Below are 27135 nucleotides of genomic sequence, written 5' to 3' on the forward strand. Positions count from 1 at the left end.
CCAGGCATCAAACCAATTCTATTTGCCTCTCTGACAGGCAATTGTTATGTGCCCATTGCCCATTGTAGGGCACAGTGTGCCTGGACTTTTAACTTTTGGTAGCTTGAAAAGGACAATATGGCCAACTGATTCCAGAGAAAATATTATAAGGAGCGTTGGAGCAGTTTATTTGGAACACTTGAGATTGGCAAGAAAAACTTCATAAGTAGACACTGTCTTCAGAGGATACCAAGCTTACATTTAAGCCTCAAGATTTGCATAATTGGCATGATATCCAAAACTCTGAACTAAGCCCAGGATATTTAGGATGTGAAAGGCGTGTAGTGAAATACATGATGTGTAATACCACTGCTGAAAAATGAAAACAGAGAAAAAATTATGTCTTTCATCTGTGTAGCAATGGGGAAGAAAGTTATTCGTACCTGCTCAGATGGTTGAAATGCATTTGTCAGTGTTATCAGCTTAATTACCAGAGCAAACAAGATTGTGCCAGTAAACACAAACACTCTTGAATTACATACACAGGGTCAATTGCACCAAGAGGAGATAACCACAATCTAAGGTTCATCTTTGACTAAAACTTTCATTGCAGCTCTGAAGAGCAAATGAAGGTATTTCATTGAAGTGAGAAACAAATAACAACACCATGATTGCACTCTCAGAGATGGCAGCATTTTTTACAGCCTCCTGTCCCAATATAGATGATATAGAATATTTGGATGTTAAGAAGTGACAGGGTGAGAGTGAAATAATTATAGAAGTTAGTTGAATTCCTATTGCTTTTTTGTTTAAATGTTTCTTTGTGACTATTGAAGGGTAATACTGTCATAGAATATTATACTTGGAATAAACTTGTATAGTATACTATATGTATCTTTGGTTTAATTGACTGTTTAATTACTACTTTAGAGTTTTTTGCTCTAAATGGTAATTAAAACAATTAAATAAGAAGGATTTGTGGACTCCAAACAAAATAGTCACTCAAAAGCTTTGGTTTTAATTTAGATTTTTCATGAGACATTTCTTTATCTAGAAACTGCTACCATTTTGAAATTTCCATAAACCTCTCATCTTTGAGCACTAAAACTGCATTAAATTTCCTCCTTTGAGCTGCGCCAAATACTTTCCATGAAAATTATTTCCTTCAGTAAAGCTGTCTCATAGACCACTATAGCAATTTGTTCTTGAAATCACTTGGGACGACAACTGTATTCTTTTCACACAAGATGCCTATCCTCTGCAGTAGCACCTCTGTCATTTTGTTAAGTGTTTATTTGCACTGCAGCATCAAAAAGCCCCTATTATGAACAGGGGTTGAATTATGATGTGTACTTGACAGGTCCAGGACATAAAGATGGCCTTTTTTGCCAAATGGTTTCTTCATATGTACTTGTCTAGTCAAGAATGGATAATTCCCCAACATTATAGTTTTTTGCTGCTAATGAAGTGTGGACAGATGACAGATTGGTAATTTGGAAAGGTGTGAAAGTGCAGGGGTAGAGATGGAGGACCACTGCAGGATAGAAGCAGAAGAGTTGACATTAAAGCAGCAAACTGGCAATCTTCTGCCTCCTTGTGAGGCTACCAGAAAAAGAAAAGCAATCAGCCCTAAACTTTAAAGAGGTCTTGTGATGTAACAAAAGATGGTGTTACAGATATATATGTGGTGCTGAGCTAATGCAGCAAACTCTTCACACAGAGAATCATCAGTTCATTCATTAACAAAGAATATCTGCAGCTTTCAGCATATATGAATGTGGCAGGCACATTCTTCTCTCTCAGGATTTTTTCATAGAGGAGCACAGAGAGAAGAAAGAGAAAACAATTTCTATTTCTGCTCCTTGTTTTTCCCATGTGGAATGTGCTTGGAGAATTGTTTACCTAGGGTGATTGCTTGATTGGATTCTGGTGAGGATTGTTTGGGGCTGATGGCCAATCAGATCCACCTGTGTCTGGACTCTCTAGATCAGGGTCACGAGTTCTAGGGAGTTAGATATGGTAGTTAGAAAAGTAGGTTTGTAGTTTTAGTATCTCCTTTAAATAATATATTGATGTATTATAGTACAGTTATAATAAAGAAATCATTCAGCCTTCTGAACTGGAGTTGGACATCATCATTTCTTCCCACTGGGTTCACCTGCATTTACAATATATGAATGTCATGTGTTCTGACATCCCCAAGTCTTTTTCAGCCTCTCAAACACTGACAGCAATGACTCAGCCTCAATTTGCATCCTTGCCATCTTTTTTTTTCAGCAAAAACTTGCATAGAACTCTATAAAGTCCAACCTGATTTGAAAGTCAAAGAAATTGAACAGTTGTAAGAGAACAACATAGATTTGAAACAACAATTATACACACAAAAAAAGTGGATTTCTTATCAACTGGGTCAAAGTGCAAATGCTGCATGTTCTCTTCACACTTCACATGGTGATGTGAAAAAATATCACCATGTCTGCTCTGGGAGACCTTCTATGCTAATATAATTTATAAAATCTTCTCTTTGTCTTGATAGAGAGATGAGACCTACAAAATTCTCTTTGCATGTTCAGTTGATAATTTCAGAGTGATTTTATAATCCCTTCACATTTTATTCCATGAAGTCAGTTAGGAAGCCAGAAGAAGGGAAAGAGGTAGAAGACACACATGGCCAGATAGAATTTTACCTGAAACATTTGTTGAATTACATGCACTGGAGAGCTCTTACCCAGCCACAACTTTCAGTTCAGTATTATTCCAGTAGTGAAAAATGGCCCTTCCCTTACCAAACTTTTTCTTTTTCCACTCCGATCTTCTGAGACAATATTTTTTTTCTCTTCCTGTGTGTAATGGAGCCAGTAATAGGCTTTAAAAAGCAAGCAAACTATCATGCCTGTTTTTTGAAAAATGACCATCATTTCACATTTCAGCTGTGGATTACCAGCATCCATCCCTACTCTGCTATTTCATACCTTAGCTTGGAGCCTGAACCTAAAGCACAAGTAACTTGCTGTGATAGGCTCACCTACAAAAGTTCCCTTAGTGGGAACATATATGCTTGTCATGTCCCCTAAAGATCCTGTCAGGAAGGGAATGAGCATCAGTCCATTAGCAGTCTCAGCCTTCTTGCCTACCACTTCACACTTGTGTGTGATAGACAAACTGCTATTACAGGAATAGCTGCCAAAGACAGCGAATGTAAACATTTTGGTTTGCCTAAGGAAGGCTCTTCTGCAGTGTTGCATATGAATGAGTTTTGCCTCTCAAGACTGAGAACCCTGCTTACATAGATTATAATCAGTTTTGCCTAGAAGCCTACATTACCATGTCCTGGCTCACCTTCATCAATCCAGATAGAGTGAAGGGAGGTCTAGACTTTGAGATTACTTTCTTCACCCACTTCTCAATTAAAAGGAAGAAAATCAACATTTCTCAAGAGATAACTTCTAGTGTGCATCCCTTCAGTCTAAATCTATAAAAAGGTTTGATGACTGCTCTTATTATGGTATTTGCCCCCTGTCTTGCTCACTTTCCTCCATCTCAGCCACACTTAAATTAATATAAAGTAAGGATCGACTTGATGATCCACTGGGTTTTTCCTTTTCTCCCTTGCTTTCTATCATTCTGAAGCAAAGACCAGGGTTTTCCATCGGAATATGTGGCCTCAAATCACTTACATCCGACCACTCACTGTGACACCTTCTGTACTCCAGTAGCCTCTTTCTGCTAGCAGTACATGTTAGTAGTATAATCTTTAGTTCCAGATCACAGAACATTCTGAGTTGGAAGGGACCTGAAAGGATCAAGTCCAACCCTAAGTAAATGGCCCATACAGGGATAAACCCCACAACCTTGGTGTTATTAGCACCTTGCTTGAAGAAGGCAAAATCAAAATGAGACTCCCCCAAAAAACAAAATTTCATTTTCCTTTTAATCCTATTTATCTTTCTGTATCCAAAGCATTCTATGTTAGTGAATTTTCACGTAAGCAGCTTAAGCAGCCAAGCTAAATTCAACCCTGTGGTTTGAGGTGTAGAGGGAGAAAAATATATCTTAGAATTGCGTGGTCATCTTTACTTAAACCTTTCTTATCAGAGGCAATTTGTTCTGGAACTTCATTAAAGTGAGAAACAAATAACCACACCATGATTACACTCTCGGAGATGGCAGCAATTTTTATATTTTACATGCAGCACTATATTCAGTACTGCAAAATATTCCCTGGTACTAAACTAAATTTCTCGCACTGCAGCATGACTCCATTATTACATGTATTGGGCAAATAAAGAGACACCAATTTGGGCAGAAAAGCAGAAATAAAGAGGATTTCAGACATCCAAGACGGGGGGAAAACTGGACAAGAAGCATGAAGCAGTGTTGTATGGGTGAGGTGTGACAAGGGAAGAGACAAAGCAGTATATGCACATAGAACTTACTCCATCTGTTTGTATTTGGACAGGTCTGCAAACAAAAGTAACACAGGACAAAGTGGTGTGAGGCAGGATGGGAAATGCACAAAAAGTAGCTGCTCTAGGTAAATATCATGGTGATAGCCAGTTCTGAAGTGCTTTCATACTGTAAGTACACTGCTTTGGTTTCACAACAACCAAACTTTTCTGTTTTTAAAAGCTTCTTTTTCCTTTAGTAATGTCTTAAGGAATTGTTCAGATGGACTTAGATTAGTAAAAAGGACCTGGCAATAGCCAGGTGAAATGCCCTCCTTCTGCTGTAGGCTTTCAGTATCACCTTGAGGGATTAAATGCCTTATTTTCCCAATTTACACTCACCTCACAGGAGTGGAGAGAAAATATGTTAAATACTGTCAAATCTTCAGATATCAAGTGGCGGATACATTTGTATATACACACAGCTGGTTCAATACATATTCATATCACTGCTTACCTGATAAAAGGGATGTCATGGTTTGACACTGGCGTGATGCCAGCGCCCCCATGAGAATATACTTTTTAAAATAATTGCTGTGAGATGTGATCAGGAACAGAGCAGAGCAGGCCCAAACTTAGTAACTAAGGAAAGAACTTTATTAAACTACTTCTACTAGGAAAACTACAAACACTAAATCCTGGATGAAGACTTCCCAAAACACCCCTCCTCCTCCCACTTAATTTCTAAACAAACTTAACCGTGAGACACCACCCAGGATCTTAATCAAGTTGCCACCCTTCAGATATTCAAACACTTAATCTTTCAAGGGAGACAGGAGTCTCTCCTGTGCCACAGACCCCCCCCAGGAAACACAATTGCCACCCTTGTGTTTCCATGTCACACATGGTGACTGCCCAGAGAAAATCTGTCATGGTGACACTCTCCTTTCCATGTCACAGTGCTCTCACCACCGGGCATGGACAGACTGCTCATAGGGCTCTTTTAAGGATGCTTTGCCATGAACCAAAAGAGACAACAGTTCAGTTTCTCATTTTGGGACTACAGTCCCCCCCATTTTCCCCTGGGGCTGAGGGTCCAAGAACAGAGGTCCTCTTCTCCTCTTCTTCTTCTTTGAAGATAGAGGGCTTTTCCACACTTTCTCTTTACTCCTCTGCTGGTGATCACTGAAACAGGTCTCCTGGCACACCAACGCACCACCCTAAGTGCAGCTTCTGTTAGGAGAATTTGGTTCAGTCTATGGCTAACAAGAGAAGTCCAGCCACAAGCCACTCCATCATCTCCTTCCAACTCGAAAATTTCTTTTTCCATCATCTCGGATCCCAGACTGTCTCTCTTCTACTTCAAATCAAGGAGGAGTAATATTTCACAAAGCCTTCATTTCTCAGGAAAGGGTTAAAAGCTCAGACTCCCTGGACGGCTGATATCTCTGCCCAGCAGCCGACTTCCAAGGCCAAGGCTGGGCGCCTTCCTCCCCCCCCTTCTCCTCCGCGCCGGCAAAGTTACAGGTACCGTCCGGACTCTCTATCTCTTCCCTCTGTGGGGGGGATGACAAAGACATCTCCGCTTCTCTCCACCCTTCCGTCTACAGGAGCTGGCTCGGTTCCAGTCCTTCTACCCCTCGGCTCACCTCGACCAGGCCGCATGGCTTCCCCTCCCCCACCCAGCCCCATGGCTGGGCAGGGGAGGTCCGCACAGCACCTTGACCGGAACCAAAGAGCGAGCTCTTGGGAGTTCTTGCTTTTAACCCCCTGTGTTCTCAGAGGCGTATCCCTATCTTCAGTGGTCACTTCAGGTGCCAATATCCAAACTTGACCACTGATTGGTTTGACCCAACTTCCTGAAAAAAAAATCACTTCCATGTCAAACCACGACACTCCACCCTTCGCTTCTGAGAACACACATTTCTAAAATTATATCAAAATTACATCTAACACACTTCTACATTATAACCTAATACATGCTTTGCTCTTATTCCTTTTTGATCTCATCTCACAGTCTTCATCTTATCATCATCTTATCTTACCCAGAACTCGATTCCCGGTCAGGGAACCAAAAATGTCATGGTTTGACACTGGCGTGATGCCAGCGCCCCCATGAGAATATACTTTTTAAAATAATTGCTGTGAGATGTGATCAGGAACAGAGCAGAGCAGGCCCAAACTTAGTAACTAAGGAAAGAACTTTATTAAACTACTTCTACTAGGAAAACTACAAACACTAAATCCTGGATGAAGACTTCCCAAAACACCCCTCCTCCTCCCACTTAATTTCTAAACAAACTTAACCGTGAGACACCACCCAGGATCTTAATCAAGTTGCCACCCTTCAGATATTCAAACACTTAATCTTTCAAGGGAGACAGGAGTCTCTCCTGTGCCACAGACCCCCCCCAGGAAACACAATTGCCACCCTTGTGTTTCCATGTCACACATGGTGACTGCCCAGAGAAAATCTGTCATGGTGACACTCTCCTTTCCATGTCACAGTGCTCTCACCACCGGGCATGGACAGACTGCTCATAGGGCTCTTTTAAGGATGCTTTGCCATGAACCAAAAGAGACAACAGTTCAGTTTCTCATTTTGGGACTACAGTCCCCCCCATTTTCCCCTGGGGCTGAGGGTCCAAGAACAGAGGTCCTCTTCTCCTCTTCTTCTTCTTTGAAGATAGAGGGCTTTTCCACACTTTCTCTTTACTCCTCTGCTGGTGATCACTGAAACAGGTCTCCTGGCACACCAACGCACCACCCTAAGTGCAGCTTCTGTTAGGAGAATTTGGTTCAGTCTATGGCTAACAAGAGAAGTCCAGCCACAAGCCACTCCATCATCTCCTTCCAACTCGAAAATTTCTTTTTCCATCATCTCGGATCCCAGACTGTCTCTCTTCTACTTCAAATCAAGGAGGAGTAATATTTCACAAAGCCTTCATTTCTCAGGAAAGGGTTAAAAGCTCAGACTCCCTGGACGGCTGATATCTCTGCCCAGCAGCCGACTTCCAAGGCCAAGGCTGGGCGCCTTCCTCCCCCCCCTTCTCCTCCGCGCCGGCAAAGTTACAGGTACCGTCCGGACTCTCTATCTCTTCCCTCTGGGGGGGGGATGACAAAGACATCTCCGCTTCTCTCCACCCTTCCGTCTACAGGAGCTGGCTCGGTTCCAGTCCTTCTACCCCTCGGCTCACCTCGACCAGGCCGCATGGCTTCCCCTCCCCCACCCAGCCCCATGGCTGGGCAGGGGAGGTCCGCACAGCACCTTGACCGGAACCAAAGAGCGAGCTCTTGGGAGTTCTTGCTTTTAACCCCCTGTGTTCTCAGAGGCGTATCCCTATCTTCAGTGGTCACTTCAGGTGCCAATATCCAAACTTGACCACTGATTGGTTTGACCCAACTTCCTGAAAAAAAAATCACTTCCATGTCAAACCACGACAAGGGACCAGGCAATACCTGAAGTGGCTTGATTTCTCAAAGTAATTGCTATCTGTGTCTTAGACAATATTTTTAGTTTCACTAGAAGATCATCTCCAGCCCACTGTACACATAGGGTACAGAATTAGAGCAATGGCAACATGTGAATTACAGGACTGAAGAAAAGGAACGAGCTACAGCATTTCCCATGCACAGGAAATTGATACCAAGTCAATTGGATCAAACTGACCAGAGCCTGGTACTAGTTGTCAGCACTTGTCTGGAAATTCCTACCACATCCCTACAGGAGAAAGTGGGCAATGAGGGGGGAAACCTCCTACTACATTTAACCTATTTGAAACAAATCTTCATAAAAAGTTATTAAGCAAGACGTTTTTGTTGTTCTTCATATTTAGACTTTTTAGGGTTTTTTCCCCATCTGTTTCTTTTTACTTCCATGTAAAACAATCATTCAGTTTTGTAAGTGCAGCATTTTTTTCATCTGGGCCACAGAAAATGGAAATCCAGCATTTTTTAATTCCAGCTAAGAATGGCTTTGCAGCAATGGTCATATGACTCTGAGCTAGTTACACTAATGCTTTTAGAAGCATAACCACTCATTATATTAATTTTGATGACTCAGGGAAAGAAAAATGTTCTCTAACTTGCTTAATGGGATTTTTGGCCATCTTCCCAATAGCTACCTAAAAATTGCTGAGTTGATTACTCACTATTGATTTTAGCTATGGATTTAGCCATTGATTTCAGGAAGCCAGGAATGGCAGATGGACCAGCACAATAGAATGCAAACAAGATTATAAGGACAAAAAGATTGTTGTGAAGATTCCTGTTAAACATATACTGATTTCCTTGGTTTGAATTAGTTTCCAATTGTGCTGTGGATGTCTTGGACCAGGGAGATAGCAGCAATGCAGTAAACTACACTGGCGTGTCAATAAATGGCACCTTGTTTCTTCAAACTGGCAAGAAATCATTACAGTCTGGATCTCTGCTATTGTGACCTGGCACTAGGTGCTCAAAGACAGCCCTTGCAAAAAGGAGCACACAATATAGGAGGCAGCTTCACTGATCTAGGTCTAAACATAATCATAATGGTTGGTCACTGACTGAACATAAGGAGGTGCTGTACTTCAGAGGCTCAATGTGAGAAATGCAGACGTGGTTAGTACGTAATAAAGCTGTCTTCTTGCTGAGGTAATAGTGACAGAGTACAGGCTGAGTTCTTTCTGTTTTATCTTGTTGCAGTGGGACAAAGACACATATGAGTTAGTGTGCCTGAAATTGCCTACTATTAAACTGCACATCAGAGCTGATCAAGGTTAGAAAGCCTCATGAAAGACTAGACTGAAGGTGTTGTCTGACGCTGTTTCTCTGGAGTGTCCTTGCACGTTGCTAAGGAAACAAAAAGAGATAAAAGAAAGATGCTCATAGTTGTTCAGATGAAAGAATCCAGGATGAATGAGGGAGGCTAAATACTTTCTGTTTGGTAGCAAGGCCAAACTGTGGTTCTAAACTACAGACTTTGTCACATGGGAGAAAGGTGGGAAAAAACCACATGGTACCAGGAAAAGAACTGCACTTTTGAGAGCTTCCACTGGATTCCCTTGTCCTTGATCTTGGTAAAAGTAGATCAGCTGCCTTTGAATGTACGCAGTGTCTAGTTTCATTCCACCATCTGAATTCTTTCAAGATAAAAAGAGACTGGCCCTGTTAGTGTTCAGGAACACACATAATCACAGGATATGATTATATGCAGGTGCTTTTATTGCAGAGCTCTGGGAATCAGGGGTACAGTACAGACCCAAATCTGACTCCGAGATGGCTTTCGAGCTGAACGTATTTTATATTCTATCGTTATATAACTTACTTATTAATTATTAAGCTTATATTGTTCTATTATATACATTGACTTTATCCAAGCATGAATATCCCGTGATTTTCTCAAGCCCCTGACCACAGTTTCCCATGATTATTCTTACGATTAAACAGTATTTATATTTAATTACTAAAGAATCATCACATCTAACAATTCCATCATTTATCATATACCAGCTACACAGGTGCAGTTCTAGCAAGTATAAGGCCTATACTTTCCCAGGGTATTTTCCCAGGGCCTACTAAGATTAGTTTTCTTTCTAACTCCCCAGATCCCCATGATTTTAAACCCTTTTACTATCAGCCCCACCTTTTCTATTACTCTGCTTCCTTTTTCATCTTCCTGCCCCCACACCCCTCTACCCCACCAAACCACTGTAGAGGATCCTGTGACTGTAATTAAAGTAATATGGGAATTTGACCCTGCAATCTCCCTGTGTTCTATTATTCCTGTTTTGAGGGGTTAGATACAGACAGAAGAGGAATTAAGTGCCTTAAAAGAAAGAGGAAAAGGTGGAGAAGATTTTGACTGTGACATGAATTAAACCTATGTCACTGGACTTTCAGTAGCATTCACTGCACATTTTTATTCCTAGGCATTGCTTCCACTTGTATTAGTCTGCTACATTCCCCTTTATCTCTCTTGATATGAGTTATAGCTTAGTCTTCTGTGTGGTTTTTTTCTGGTGTCCCAGATTGAAAGGCAAGATGTATTCTCTTTGCCATCTGTATGGCAGTTGTCTTCTGTTAAGTAGGCAGTTTTCCTTATCTCTTCCACAACCAATCCTCTCTCAGGGGAGACATCTGCTGATAATGGGCTATTGAATGTCACTGCATGACTGATAAGAACTATAACATCCCATTGTGAGATGCTCCGCCCAGAGGGAGGAGCCAAGCATTTCTACCTGGATATAATCTTGAGTTTCTAGAATAGCAGCACAGCTTTTCCTGCACTGGATTTCTCCGAGGAATAGCTGCCTCTTCCACTGCAGGAAGACTACACCCTTTTCTACAAGATCACTGCTCCAACAGAACCACACCTGACACTGCAGGAGGACTGCAGCCATAATTCCCAATTGGACTGCTGCCAACACCCTGACTAACAGGGTGTCAGGTTGTATTCTGACTCTGTCAGTGTTGTTTTGGTTCACTGCATTGTTTATTTTATCTTTTTATTTTATTCCCTAATAAAGAACTGTTATTCCTGCTCCCATATTTTTGCCTGAGAGCCCCCCTTAATTTCAAATTTATAACAATTCAGAGGGAACGGGTCTACATTTTTTCCATTTCAGGGGAGGCTTCTGTCTTCCTTAACAGACACCTGTTTTTCCAAACCAAGACGTCTAGCTTCAACATTTCTGACCAGCAGCAATTTGACCGAAAGCCTTTAGCCTACAAAATAGTTGAGGATGCTCAATGGGATGGAGAGATACAGATGTTTTTCTATGACTCATGAGAGGATGCTTTGTTGAAGTCAGTTAGGAAACCACTGAGGGCTTGAGTTCCTTTGCTTTTCTTTCTTCCTGAAATCCATCCTTTCTATGCTATCATTTTAGTGAACCAGATTTTCATTGTCAATGAATTCAGTTTGAACTGGAGGGAAAATAAACCAAAAGAAACAGAAGAGAAGGTGTCATTGGTTGGAGAGACCTATGGTCATTAAGGCACCAAATCAAAGAAAGAAAACCAAAGTGTTTAGCTTACTCATCAGTCTGTTCCATTTCAAATAGCTGGATTCAAATTCACTTGTATATTCAGCAGGAAAAAAAAACAGTTGAAAAAAATGTTAGGTTATCCATTAACAAGACTGTGTTTCATCATTTCATTTCATTTTTATAGCCACCCTATCCCCAAGAAATCTTCTAGCTTCTGGTTGTCAGAAATGTAAAATTATTGTTACTCCTTTATGCATGAAGAACCTGCAGTTCAGTATGTATATGGCATCTCCTAAATGAGAATTCCTGCAGAGTGGCAACCCACATATTTTGAATTTTACTAATATTTCCAGCTTGCTTATCTCCCATGCAATCTTACCTGCTATTTGACTGTCTTTAAAACTAGCTGAGAAAATTATCACATTGACTATAAAGTTCCTGATAAGATAGCATTTATACTGAACAAGTATATTCAGGACACTGAACTTGACAATATTAGTATATTTCAATATCTCTGTCTAATACTTCACTGCCTTCTACCAAAGAGATTTTGGTCAGAGTAAGTGGTGAATGGATGAAGACTAAAAAGAGATATACGTCCTCTCTTTGGTTAATTTAAACCATTGTCAACAACTAGAGAGGCAAAAAGGAGAGGATCAGATTACTCAATACTGAGAGAATCTGCCTACATAGAAATTATTTCTCTGAGATGGAAAAAAAAAAAAGCCTTTATGGCAGAAAACTATGCAGTTAAAATAGTTAATGAAACTGTAACTCAACTAAAATTCCTCCTTCTCCCCCCTCCCCCCACACTAAATGGTTTGGAAACAAGTTCTGGCTTTTTTTTTTCCTTCTGACCTACTTCTTATTAAATTGTCTTTAACAAGATTAAGTATGCATTTGCATCAGCAACAGTGTTTCACAGTCAAATGCTGGATGACAGAAAGAGCTAGCTTACTTTCTCTCCAATTCCATGCCATGAATCAGTGAATTAATTTACCAGTGGATGTGGAGAACAGCATCTTGAAGCCTGTTTTATAACCAGCCATCAATGGTGTGCAATGAAATTCTCGTAATGAGCAAATCCATCAGACACACAAACTGCTCTGATACTTGGGCATTGGCATTGTAGAAAGCAGAATGAGAAGTCCTAATGCCAATACCTGAAGGACAGTACTTGCCAGTATTGAATTATATGATTTTTTTTTCCCAAACACTTCACGACGTATCATAAAAAGTTTCTTTATTAATGTGAATAATTCTTGTGATAACTTACACAAATAAGTACTTGCTTGAATAAGAGCTACGGAATTGCATCCTATGGGAATGACTTCAGCAGGCGTTTTAAAGCATTCATCATTCTTACTGAAAGTCTTAGACTTAGTTGATTAGGAATAATGCAAAATTATGTGCTATTTGTAAATCTTTATTCTCATTTAGTGTATACATACCTACAGCAAGTATCATTCTCAGACTTATTTCAATGGAACCTGAAGCCAGAGAAAAACTTACAGCTTTCACTGAGTGCCTCAGAAGCCCTGAAGTGAATTGTTAGCAGAAGTCAGTCCTTTAGCAAACACAGAGAAGTCACCAGTGCATTGTGTGACAGGGAATGGGAAAGCAGAACAGACCAGAATCTCAGTTCTTCTCAGAGCTTTCCAGCTAATGAGTAACAATTGAAATACCAGATTTCCAAGAGGGGACTACAGTAGGGTAATGCATTAAAGTGAAAGCTCTCAATTTCAATATTATTTATATTTTAAAAAATGTATTTATCAGATAGACCACTATGAAAAAAAACCCCAAATGTGAGCATTTGATCAATCTGGCAACACGGAAGAAGACCTCACTGATGGAAAATAATTAACTGTTTTAAAAAAATGGTTTAGGCAAACTTCTTTTACGTATATTTATTAACTTTGAAGACCGTGACTTGGAAGTGTGAAAATCCCATTTTGCTTGTCAAAAATCAAGACAGTGTGACATCAGAAGTGCTGGGGTGTGAAGCAGTCTACAGGCCCACAGTAAAGAGCTTCAGAAAAAGTAATGAATGCCAAGGGGCTCTGAGAGACAGAAAGGACTCTAAGATAGCATGATGGCTTGATTACCATGTCCTCACTGACAGAAATCAGTAAAATGCTGCAAGATTTCTGCATTTGTTTTGCAGTTTAATTGTAGTCTTTAATCTCTTAAAGACCAAGGCACAATCATTCCAAGTATCAGAGCCAGGGAATCACCAAAACTGACAATCCAAGTACATTAAGCTGTGTACTTACCATTAGTACCATTCATGCTTCTGTGCCTTCATTGATGAACTCATTCCTGGCTCCCAAAAGTCACCCTATGGTGTTACAGACAGGACTGCAAGTGACTTTCTGTATTTCATAACCCTGAGCTCAATATACATTATTGCTCCTTATGGCAATTTTAAAGATGTGTTTTATTTAAGGAAGCTTTTCTTCATCAAAATAACTGTAACAGATGTTTTATGTTGTATTTGTTTTGCTATGCGATAGCACTGCAGAAAGAGATTAAATTCACTCCCTAAGTAGTGTATTTCCAGGGTGAAACTAAACTAGAAGAAATCAGAACATATGTCCAAGGGAAAACGAAGCATCTATTCAAGGGATGGGTATTTTTGCAGTGCTGACTTTTCTGGTTCTTTACATGGTGTCATTGTTTCCAGTGAAAAGTGTGCATCACATTCCCAAAAACTGTGCATATTATCACACTGGTGATAATGAACTTCAGTTAATACTAAAGCTATTCATAACTTACCTTTTTTCTCCTGATTCATATTTCCTGTATTCCTCTAATGATTGTGTTTTTAAGTCTCAGTAGTCCTGGTCTAATGTACAGATTGATATATATTACAGTTAAAGTATTATTGTAGGTGAGGATTGAATTGCATGGCTAGAGTGAAATTACTGTTCATTCAAGAACAGTAATAATTTATTTGACAAAATTTTAAAAAAAATTTAAAATCCTGTTTGTAATTCCTTGAAGATGTGTCATGGAAACTATATTATGCTACATATATTTTGATAGACAAGGCTGCCCCAGAAACGTTCCTTTTAAAAAGTATTAATAGTAAAAGGATTCTATATTTTAAAGGTTTTTGTATACTGAGTAAGTAAGCCCAAACACTGTACTGTTTCAGCAGTGAAGTATGTCATGATTTTTCCTTGCTTGTCATGATTAACAGAATGACAGATCCACCCACAAGTCACTAGCACCATGACAAACCGTGCTATGGCAGAATGACAACTTTTCTCATCTAAATTAAAAAAGACATCAAGAAAATGTCACTGTACCCATATTCAAGTCTTCTGACAAAACAAAGCTAGCAACACCACAACAGTCTCTCTCAACAGATGCCTTTGACTAAAACTTCAATTTGAGAAACATGCTTTAAACATAAGATATTCTCCAAGGCATTAATCATCAATAGGGATCTTGGGGCTGATTGTATTCTCTGCTTTCCAAGTCTGTAGATACAGAGTTATTTTGGTTATGTCTGTGTTGGAGAATCAAACAATTTTGAACTGAACTATTGGCACAGAAAACATTTAAATGTGAACTTGAGAACTTGTGTGCTATAGCGATGTAGAATTTTTTTTGTATACAGCATATTTTTGTGCAGAGACCCTTATGCCCCACACATGAAAAAAAAAGCAATAACTGCTTGAGCTGCTTTTAACAGAGCTAAATACTATTTAGGTTGAATTATTTCAGCATGGAGTAAGTTCTAACAGAAGGCTTGGGTTTTCTAGCCACTGAGATAGTGACTTTAAAGGTGCTTGGTGCACAGAGTTAAACTCAGAGATATCAGAAGATGGAAGACTGACATATCAAGACAGATGATATAGTGAATTATACCAGAAAGTGTTTGGTATATGTACTGGGCCATTGTTCTGTACAGAGGGAATTTATGTTAAAAATAATAAAAGCCAGTAGAGATTTAGCCAGCTACAAAAGCTAGGTTGAACATTTATACTGATACCTCAGACAAAGCATGGGCTCACAGTTAAGGAAGTGGCTAGTATGAGTTGGTTGACACTCCCTTTCCATCCCCTTTAGGCTGAGCTATTGCTGTGCATCCAGCTGAGCCCAAACTTCCTGCATGGGGGATTCTGTCCCTGGTACAGCGGAGTCCCCCGAGTCTGCAGCGTGGTCATTGGCAGGGCTCTCTGCTCTCCTTTTGTAGACAAGGAGCAAAAGCACAAAGAGGGGTTAATGCAAGTTGTGCAAGGTTGTTTTGGGAGTCTGTGGCAGAGATGGGGGTCGGATTTCATGCATTTATTTGTCTGTCCTTTCTTGCAGTCCTGACCAGGAATGTTCATCATTTTTCATCAAAGAAATAGCTGGTGGTAGCTCAGCTAATCTTATCAGCTGCTGCTGTTGCTTTTTGACATCAATATAAAGCATTTCCAGGTCCCTGCATTGAGGTCCCATGGTTTCTTAGCTGTGCTAAGAGGATCTCTGTGGCAAGCACATTTCTCTCTCTCTCAGGATTTTTATAAAGGTGCACAGAGAGAAGTGAAAGAGAAAACAATTTCTATTTCTGCTCCTTGTTTTTCTCTTGTGGAATGTGTTTGGAGATTGTTTACCTAGAGCGAATGCCTGGTTGGATCACAGTGGATTGTTTGGGCCTGATGGCCAATCGGATCCACCTGTGTCTGGACTCTGGAGAACAGGGTCACGAGTTGTGAGGGAGTTAGATATGATAGAGAGAGTAGCATGTAGTTTTTAGTATCCTCTTTTATATAGTATATTAATGTATCATAGCATAATTATAATAAAGAAATCATTCAGCCTTCTGAAATAAGTCAGACATCATCATTCTTCCCATTAAGTTCACCAACATCTACAACAGATCTCTGTAGTGTTTCTTAGATGTGCTATGAAACCCTGACAATCCGTATCACTTGCAGTGCTGTCCTCCTAGTGCATGCATATATATGTCTCCTTCTGAGGCACATATGGGCACAATCTTCTGTTCGCTTTGCACATAATTTTCATTTCTTCCCATTATTTATTCATTCCAGTTTGTCATCAAGTATTGTATTTCTGCCCATTCAGTATTCTGTGGATGATAAAGAAATGGTGTAATGCCAAACAGCACGAGGAAGAAATGCACCAGCGACCTGGTAGATTGAGCGGTTCTGTGTGCAAGACTCAAAGAAATATTCCAGTCCATTCCCTGTCCTAGCAAATGTTACTGCTTACTGAGATACTGATCCTTCCAGCACTTGTATGTCAAAATCCTGTGGATGCCATCAGTTTCTGTGATGAGGACTTGCAGTTTCAGATCCTTGGAGCACAAGGTTTTCTTTAGCTACCTGAAAAGGTGCCCCAGGCTTCTCTTCAGTCTTCAGAGGCAGTTGCTGGTGGTGGCTCTGTTAAGACACTGAGTATCACTTGGCTGCAGGTCTGTAATTAGCAGCACTGATGTGAATAAACCTGTTCACAGCTTTAAAATTCAGCAGATGTACTGGCATTCACAGGCTCAGGACTTGGTTGTGTGTATTTTGTGTGGAGTAGTTGCTCAATGGTAAGGTAACCCGCTCTGCTCCTACCACTGCTTTCTTCTGGCTGAAGTAACAAAGTTGAAAAATACTAAATCTGTATGGGAATGGTAAAAGCTGCAGTAATTTGTAATTGTTTAGAGACATAATTTACCTCCATCGATTTTTACCTTTAGAACACTGTATCTTGTTGACCACTTTAAAATGTCTATTTTTCGTTCTTCTCCTGTATCTTCTGCTGGATTGGGAAGGTGGACAGCATGGCGAGTCTTCACAACATACACGTTCGCACAGGCTGCTTCTGTAACACGGGAGCCTGCCAGATGCATCTGGGCATAAGCAATGAGGACATCCAAAGGAACCTGCAGGTGAGTTTCTGAATGTGGTTAGAAGTTAAAAGCTAAAGCGCAACACATCCCATGGTTTTGACTCTCTGTGACTTTATGAATGAAGTTAAATTTTACTTGTTTTCTTTAAGCTTTCAACTCCTTTGGTTCTTTGTTAAAGAACAAAATTGATTGAAACTCAGGTCATTGAAATGAGGTATCGAAACAAAATCATTTCATGGATGCAGAGAAGTATGTGTTGCTTGTTATTATTTCACTGGCGAATAGGAAATTGGGCCTTATTGTTTGATTTTATAATTGCATGATATCAAGACTTCCAGCAGAACAGAATTTCCTGGACAATTCCTTTCATATTTTTCTTTAAGTATCCTAATTCATTATTGTACATACTAATGCTCAAGTCTTGTTGACCTGTTGCTGTTGGGTGTTAAAATTTAAAATACATATGCAAATTGGATAGGAAAAAATAAAGGAAAATACACAGTGAATCTCAGAGAATGAAGCAAATTTAGATGAGATCTACTTAGATTACTTATGTGTTATATTTTTAGAATATGAATGTAAAGACTGTTTTCAAGATTACTAATGTTTTCCATAAGCTGTCATTAAAAGATGTATAGCAGGATGGATTATGGTGAAGTGGAGGAGACTTCCTGTCTGCATATTTGTCAGAGTTTGAAATTAGAGTAAATTAATTCAGAACAATCAAAAACTTTATTAATGGTGTTCTTCCAAAGGTAAAAAAAAAATCTAATGGCTCTAATGATATTATAGCTCCCTTATAATTTCACAGAGACATATAGATAATTTTGTAAACACATTTACATGCAAGACTGATAGCATGTAGTTCTTAAAGGCTGCTGCAGTTCTTTAATACCTTCCTTGGCAAAATGGTACTTTGACTTGCCATGGAAGTTCTCTCCTCTGAGAAAATAAAAAATGGTCTATCATTTGCTGAAGTGAAAAATGCCAAATAACCAGCTGCAATGCTCCTGGATCTCCTTATACAAGGAGGATTTTGCTAAGGAGTGAGTGACTTCTTTTAGGTCTGTGTCATTTAAATGGGGATAGGCTAAAGTTAAATTTATGGAGAGACACTTAATCTCCAAAGGTTGTATAATGAGGTGGTACAGTTAACCAGTCGTTATCTGGGGACATTCCATTCCCATCAGTGCTTTGAGAAGGATCAGGATGGGTTATTGACAGCATTACTGTGGAGAGGAAAGCATCTTTTATCAAGTTATTTGCACATACACTTCAGTTTCATCTTTTCCCAGGGTGCTGGCTGTATTCTTCCTTCCCTGATGAAGTTGTACATGATAAAATGCCTGTGAGGGAGGATTTTCTGTCTTCAAGTGTCCCTGGAGAAGTGTGGTTAGTTTTCTTAAAAAGTTATGTAGGAACTCGTTTGCTTATTTGCACAGTAGGAATCTCTCTCCTCAGTCAATCAAGCAATACTTAGCAGAAAGGTTACAGAAGGGTATATTAACAGATGCAACCTATTTTTGCAAATGTTGCTTCTGCTCTGTTGTCAAGGATAAAAACTACTTCACACTGCATTAAAATATTTACTACTGTGTTGCATGCTTTGACATAGATGTAGGGTTTTCATTTCTCTTTGCATAAATGACATCTGTGTTCACTGTCCTGTGACATTTCTTGCTTAAAAAAAGCCCTCATGTAAATAAACTATTCACATGTTCATTTTTAATGTGACAGAAATGTGTAAATAAATTAAATTCTGAGGAAAAAAACCCCAACAGCTGCTGCAATTAGAGAATGCTGAGTTAGGACTAAATCTTAAGTCTATTGGTGAGCTTATATTAAGTGGATGAACAAAGGGGGACTGTAGCTTGCTTCACTGGTGGTAAGTGGCAGCACTCACTGACCCACTTAAAGAATGAGAAACTTTTGCTCTTCAAGTCTCTGCTGCTATCCCAAATGAGTTAGTTCTCTGCTATTTGGACTATTAAACACAAGCCATGATAAAGCCACTGACGGTATTAAAATGGCACTCTTCTGACAGTGAGTATTAAGGAAACTGCCCCCCAAAAAAATCAACTGTCTTATGGTTTGTTCACTCATCTGGACTGGACATAACACCACATTTTGCATCACAGTGAATTATGAAGGTGAGACTGGAATATCCCTGGAGATTGTCTGAGCTGACCATCATGGGACATACAAGCTTTTTGTGATTCTTGATATGTTTTTGAGAAGTATCTCTTCCCCTAGAGTAGAATAGGACAAGCAGCTCAAAATTATCTTCATAGTCTGAATAAATTATAAGATGATTGAGGGGTTTTTTTTCTTCATTTTCTCTTTGTATTGATGAGTTGACCTTCTATTTTTTACAACAGCTTTTCAGGTTAGAATTAAGAGACTCATTAATAACTAGGTAAAAATAGAGAGAAATAAAGCAAAATATCATGACAGCTCTCTGGTTTTCTTCCTATTTCAAACTAGGTTGGCCATGTCTGTGGAGATAACATAGACCTAGTTGATGGACATCCCACTGGTTCTGTGAGAATATCCTTTGGCTACATGTCTTCTTTTGAAGATGCACAGACTTTTTTGAATTTCATCATAGCCACCAGACTCTCCAACTCGGATGCTGAGATTCCTTTCCAGTCTGTTACAAAGCTGACAACAGAGTCTGTTCCAGATGACCACCTTTCTTTTAACAAGGAGGATAAATTGTCTCCAATACTGCAAATATCTGACAGAGAACTCAGGAATATTCCATCTGAGGCAGAGACAACTGGCAGCTGGCAGCCACCAGAGCCTGAGGCAGAAAGTATGAGGGCAACTGTTTCTGAGACTGCAGTGCCAACGTGTAGAAAAGGTGGCAAGCCCATCACTGTTGCCAAAATTTACCTCTACCCAATCAAATCCTGCTCTGCTTTTGAGGTATGTGCTTTGAACCATTCAGAAGTATTTGTGCAGGTCAGCCTTGTGTTTTTCATCAGACATGTGTGTATGAAAGGAAGGAAGCAGTGTGTGGGTACCCGTGCTTCCTTTTTTCCAGTTTCTGGGATCAAGTCCCACATGTTAGGCTACCTTGAAGGATTTTGAATTAGGCTGAAGTTACAGAGGAGGGGTAAATATGTCTTCTCCCCTCCCCTACAACAGGCAAATCTGCACATAATATGCATTCTTGAAGAAAATAGTTTGATTTTCAAAACTTGACTAAAATATAATCAAGTAATTAGTATGCTTTTACAGAGTGACATGTGATGGATTTGTAGGCATTGATGGGTAGGCAGCAATTGAGAAATAACTTGATTAACATGTTATAATTGAGAGGCGGCTGATTTACATTACAAAGAAATGTTATCATTAAAAATACATTTGCAACAGAAATATGACATTTAAGTGTTGCTGTGCTATTTGAAAGTTCACTCTTTGAAGATTTTAATTGCTTTTTTACCAAGTTAATAATATCATCACCTTAGCTGTGACTTTTTTTCTTTAAATGATGCATGATGAAATAGGTGTATGGCCCACACATAACCTAGAGTGTCACTCTGCTTAGTATCATATTGGGAAGTGATTTAATGAATGTCAATAATGGTATAACTTTCCCTACGAAAACTTACTGGTATAGGTCAGTGTCTCACATCTGAGAGAAAATTGGGGTCAAATCCAGTGATGAATCCTCTGCATTTCAAATAGGGCTTCTCAGCTGATTTGATCATGTTGTGGTTTTTTTCTTTCTCAGTGCAGAGAGGCTGGGCAATTAAACACTATTAAGTGATCAATTAAACATCTGTATTTTTAAATTTGGGTTGGCTTATGATGTCTTTAATTCAGAGGCACAATCCTGAGCATTAAATGAGACCTGAACAAACAATTTCCACCCCTTATTAACCTCCCACTAGATCAAACTGTTTAGAAAATCAAATTAATTGCCCATTTCATGTGAAAATTTTTAACCTTTGTTGAAGTGTTGCAGTTTTCATAGCTGTATTACAGAAGCCCAGTATGGAAGCTGCTGAAATATGTTGGCAGCATTCATGCACCTTTGGGGTTAAGTTCTGTTTTTGACATGCAGGCTGGTGTTGTGAGATACATGCCACAACATTCAGCACTAGGAAGACTTTGAATTGATTGCGCCCAGGAGCAGGTAAGACATACCTCAGCATGAAAGAAAGCTTATGTTTCCCCACAAGCTGAGCAGGTTTCTCCTCTTCAAGCTCTGTGAGGGGAAACAGCTTTAGGTGATAAATTTGCATAAACCTGGTACTCCCAGCAAACAGGACTGCAATTCTATATGGAGGGGGGAAATCTCCCTGCCTCATGCATAGTGCTTGTGCCAGGCATGTGTTAATGGGCCCAGAGTGAAAACAGGGCTCATCTTACCTCAGCTTCCACCTCTACGGCTCAACACTGTTCCGTAAGCAGTGAGAGATGGATACCTGCTTATTCATTTTAGCATAAAATAGGCATCGGCAGTAGGAGAAATAAATTTTCCTGGATATTTCTGTTTCTTTTCATTGACTGCAAGAGGAATCTCAGGTATCTTAGATTATGCAGCTAACACTAGCTGCTCTGAATAATTTAAAAACAGATATAAAAACTGTAGCTGCATTATGAGGTTTAATTTTGCATGTCTAGAGTAATTTTTGTAGTCTGTTTTGATTTTTTTATGACAAAGCCTCAGCCACATTAAAGCCCTGTAATCTAAGCACTGTCAGAGCCTGTATTGCCAAAGAGTAACAGAAAATTAAATAAATACTGGGATTTAGTGTATGGTATTGGAAGGAACTGGAATTTCACTTAAATAGAACATTTAGCTCTTTTCCTTCTCTACTTAAAAAGTAATTTTTGTGCATTTCCATGTGGTTTCCATGTGATTTATAGAAGATACATGAATGCATATGAAAGAACAGTAGAAGTTGACCTAAGAACTGGGAAATTGTTGTTATCCACTGAGAAAGGGCTTTCACTGCCCTTTCACTGCCCAGGGTGAGCAGGCCAGGAGTTGATGTCAGAAGAGTATTTTGATTTTGATGGTGTTTTTATATTGAAGTAAATCCCTGCAAAAATATGTTTGCTTTTGTGGCCTTCTTTCTGTCCACCAGATGTTCTTCGTGTTTTTTCTTCCTAAAAGTCTGGCTGGCATTTCTAGACCTGTCATACGTTTATAACCAGCCAGTGAAAGTTCTGCCTATAGAAGAGATAAAAATGCTATCTTACAGACCACCATTTGTAAAATGAACTTTAAAACTCAATTAATCCCATTCTAAATCACCAAGTGGCTTTGTCTCTTCCCAGTGAGTAAGAGAAGAATATAAATCCATGGCTGCTAGGACCCAGACCCTGCAGAGTGCACTAACCTCCCATATATATGTTTTTATATGTCATTACTGCAGCTTCAGCCTGTATCACCTTGAAACAGGAAAACAATGTATGCCACATGCACTGGAGTTTGAAGCAAAACATGCTAGAGAAGAAACCTTACCACAATGAAATGGAATCAAATACTGAAAATCATTTTGCCTTCTAAAACATTGATTATACCAGAATCTCTAGGCTTTGTCTTCAAAAGACTGAATCATATGCAAAACTATTCTTTTGCCATTTGTTTAGTGTTTTTTTCATAGATTTCACGCTTAACGTATTATCTCCTTACTTCATGAAACGCATAAACTTCTGAAATAGTAATCATGTAGCTTTAGTCTTTGATTGGAATCCAAGAATTGAATATCAGTGTCTTGTTTTTCATCTAAAATAGCTTTAGATGCTTTGTAGTTGCTGGAAATTTAGAACAGTATTTTCCCAATTAAAATTGATCTCCATGTTTATCAGTTATAGGGTAACTCAGCTAGCTGATGTGAAAAGGTAGAAGTGGTTCAAACACTGAGCTGTAGTAAATTCATTCACCTTCCAATACTTTGATACTTGAGATCAGAAGCTCCTAGATTTGTAAGTTCAAGTGGAGGCCACCTGCTGGTATGGGAGGTCAGACCTTTAGCATGTGTTGTAACTAGGGTTTATTGTAACTACATGACCACTTGAGTTTTCCTAAAATAATGTGTGCAGTGGAAAATTCCAGATAGCTGTGAGCAGGTCTCAGCCCATCTGCCAACGAAATCTGCACACGGAGTTAGTTGCTGGTTGCAGGATGGATGATTAGTGGCAGGAGGACAAATTTGAGGAAGATGTGAGTGCAAACTCACAGCTGTTTGATCTCCTCTTTAGAGTCACATAATCTCCTCCTTTCCTAAACTCTGATTTCTCTCTTCTATTCTAAGAGGTTTATTATGAGAGGTTCTTGACCTCCAGAGAAAATGAGAGTGCAGAGTGCTTTGGCAGCTGGGAGGATGAAACTTGGCATGAAGATTGTCAGCTCGCTGCAGGTCGGGTGGTTTGTATGGAGTGTTCCTGGCCTCTGTTGTCCCATGGATTTTGTACACATGGTGCAGGAAGCAGAGGGCAGAATTTTCTAACTCAGCTTCTCAAGTGTGGCTATTTTTCCCTACAATTATTTTATTAAATGGAGAAAAGCAGAGGAGTAACCTCTAACCAGACCACTTTATTTTTTACAACATAAAAATGTGTTTTAAACATGCATTTTTAAGCAGGAACATCTCTCATGTCGATGACTTTTGCGTAATTATATAATGCAATGTGCCCAGTGAAAGAGGTTAGGAATTTAAACTAATAACTAATTAATAACTTTATTATTCTTGCAGTAGATTTCAGAGTATAAAAATTGCATCTCAACAGAGAAGACAAACTAGCTTTTAACTTAAAATACAATGCAAATTCCTAGTGATCAGTGGATAAATTATATATAAGACCACTAGTATTTTTAAACTTAGATAATTTAAAGCCTTTTCAGTGATTCCTTTTATGTGTTCAAAAACTGTTAGCCTTCCTGATGACATTACTGTGAACTATGGGAGAAATTCAGCCCAAAATATTTTACAGAAAATTTTGAAATAAAGAAAAAAAACAAATAATCCCACATGTTTTCGCAGTAGATATTTTTATTTTGTGATAGGAAAAGATGGACTAAAGCAGATGGGACAATACCAAGTACTGGCTGTATTATGCAATGATCCTCATGGCAGGTAGTGTTGTAGATTGGGTTGGTTTAGTTAGGGATTTTAATAAATGTTAGTTAGGTTGGTTCTCTGTACCCCTATTTTCCCTCACAATGGTTTGGCCCAGGCTGTGTACCACAGGAGCTCTTACATGTCAATCTTGTAACCACTCCCTGCTTCCTCACAGAAAGTTCTGTGTCAGTCACCCCACCTCTGCATTCCCATTTGTCCCAGGCCACTGTACCCACCTCTGGTATGTTCCCATAGGTTGTTACGTTCTCTGTCACTCCCCTGTTGTCTGTCCCCCTTGGGTGAGGGGGTTTTCCACCCCTGTCCGCCTGCCCCTATTTAACCCAATGCTTTCTCTGTCCTGGCACCATTTTGCCCTGCACTGGCCTGGGAACAGTCACTCTGACCACCGCTGCAGCCACACGAGAAATAAAAGTTCCCAGCCTTGCCGGCAAGGCATGCCTCTCTCGTCCCTTTGTTTCCTCTCAGCTGAAGCTACTGAAGCTGCAAACTCATGCTGGAGTGCTCAGCACTAGCAGGGAGGTGAACGCCATAGCCCTGGAGTGCCCGTCCACGTGGCAGCCACGGTCTCTGCCGGTCTCTGCAAGGGCAGCTCTAGCCGGGCGTTCCTGCTGCCAGAGGCCATGGCGGGTGCAAACCCAGCAGAGAAGACCATACATTAAATGATCCTGGGATGCATCATCACCTGCCCTGCTTGGAATGAAGGTTTATGCTGGTATCTATCAGTAAAACTATGTGCTCCCTGCTTTCCTTCTGTCCTCCCACTTTTAATTTGTCCCAGTAGCCTGAGATGGCCAGGCAACTTCAGGAAATCACATTACAGGCTATATAATGCACTACTGCTCACTGCCACATATGCTAACCTGCTCTGTTTTACTTTATTTAGCAATCCCTTCAGCCCCTTTGAAATAAGGGCAGGATATGCTCTGCACAGGGCTAAGTGCTGAGAGAAGAAATGAATGTGTTCTTCCTTGCTCATCTCCAGCGTCGGTATTGGCAGCCAACCAGCTCTGGCTGTTCAGAGCCGTCTGTGACTCTCCAGCCAAGGCAGGGCACAGTTATTTTGTTGTTTCAACTTCCTTTACCAGGGTTCTAGCAACGTGTACAATACAGTGAGCTGGAAAGTGGAGAGGGAGTTGGGCACTTGACAGTGCAGAGGGCGTCCATGACAGGACAGGGACTCACTGCAGGGCACACGTGTGACTCTTACTGCAATGGCAAATACCCAGAGGGAGGGGGAAAAATGGGTTGAGGACCTGTAGTCATAGGCTGCATTACATTTGTGGTGTGAGTGAAGCATGGAGTTAGTTGCCATTTTTTTGGACCTCTCAGAGGTATCTTGAGTGAAAGGTGTTGATTATTTCCAAATATCTGCTAGCTAGTTAGCTGGGCTTACCCTTTAATGCCTGTCAGCATGCAAGAACTACCTGAAGCTCTGATTAAAGAGAAGCTTTATTTTGCTCATAAAGCCTCTTTCCTTCAGTGAAGGGTAAGCAAATGCTTAAGCTATTTCCTGAATAAGATTACTGTCCTGAAGTGGAATAAAAACAACTGAATATTGCAATAGGGAACTGAGAAACTTTGTGGCCTTCTATTTTTCTGCTTTTTTAGTTTATTCTGCTCTCTATATCTATCAAATCCTATAGAGATCTGTTGGATTCATGGGAGGATGTATTACCAATTAATGATTATTTTTTTGGAAGGGAGATTTGTTAGCAGGAAATTCTTGCAGCTCTCAGATGATCACCAGCTGTTCAAATGCATTTTGTAGTCTAATTATACAGGATAACCAAAATGCTGGTCTCTCCAAAGAATAATTTCCACTAAGAACAAAAGTGTGTTCTTCAGCTGATATTGCAGTCTTTGGGCTATATTTCCTCTCCTAAAAAAGACAGGGCAAAGGTTCACATAGCTGAGGTGCTGACAGTTTGAGGTACTTGGAGAATGTGATTTCAGATGACACTCTCAGACCTAAAATTTCTATTTACCACAGAATTTTCATCCACAGTTGCCAAATTAAAAAATTGCCAAATAATATTATAAATCAAATGGATTGATAGAACATGTTTCTTCTCCTAATCTTTATTTTTCTATTTTCTGTATTCAGTATAGTTGGTAGCACTGTAGTAAAATTATTTTTATTTCAGCTTTGATGTTTTGAATTTTCAGTTCTAGCATGCCTGCCCTTAGCTTTCTATAGTCAGGCAGTCAGTGTCAAACTGCTGCTGCAGGCTTTTATAAAAAAAAAGAAAAGTTTATAAGAATGAGATATTTTATGTTCTGTCAAGTTTTGGGTTGATCACATGATAAACAAAAATGTGATTTTTAATTAATCTAGCCAGTGCTTCCAGACATGCTATTCTTCATAGCATCAGGCTGTGCTTGATATATCTTTTACTCAATAGTTTTGTTCTGAAGTCTTTTGTTGGCTAGTTCATGTGAGATATACTCAGCTTTTCTATAAGAATTCAATGAATTTCAGCTGTAAACTTTTCTCCATATTCAACTGTGACTAGAAAGCATACATGAGCTGAAGAATATGTTAGTGGCCAGCTTTATATCACAAGAATGGTATTAATATTTTAATATTCTGGAGAAGAAAGCAGATATTAATGTCACCCAAAGGCACTACTAAAATTGCTCTCTTTTTGGATTTCAAGATTACCATCTGTGTAGCATCAGAAACAGATGTTCTTTTCACCAGAAAAATATATGTGAAAGAAAGGACCATATTCTTGTATGGGCTATTGAGTATAAAGACTGTTATACAAGTAACGGAAGAACAGATAGCAAAGAAGACAATGTATTTTGTTGTAAAGGAATTTAAAGAAACTATTATTCTC

At 39.6% G+C, this 27135-nt stretch overlaps 1 protein-coding gene across 11 annotated transcripts in view; it reads left to right on the forward strand.

Moving 5' to 3' along the window:
• MOCOS (molybdenum cofactor sulfurase) overlaps positions 1–27135 on the forward strand; it is a 223742-nt gene that overhangs the window by 170290 nt on the left and 26317 nt on the right. For 10 of the 11 annotated variants that reach the window (XR_011000724.1, XM_068195409.1, XM_068195381.1 and 7 more), the window contains 2 exons: positions 17115–17231; positions 19677–20120. Coding sequence is in view for 10 of the 11 variants with exons in the window: in XM_068195409.1 (XP_068051510.1) it covers positions 17115–17231; positions 19677–20120 (561 nt within the window). In the remaining variant the exon portion in view is untranslated. The remainder of the gene's footprint in view (positions 1–17114; positions 17232–19676; positions 20121–27135) is intronic. The other variant, XM_068195399.1, reaches the window with a different exon arrangement.

This window comes from Anomalospiza imberbis, chromosome 1, assembly GCF_031753505.1.
Source record: "Anomalospiza imberbis isolate Cuckoo-Finch-1a 21T00152 chromosome 1, ASM3175350v1, whole genome shotgun sequence".
Lineage (NCBI taxonomy): Eukaryota > Metazoa > Chordata > Aves > Passeriformes > Viduidae > Anomalospiza > Anomalospiza imberbis.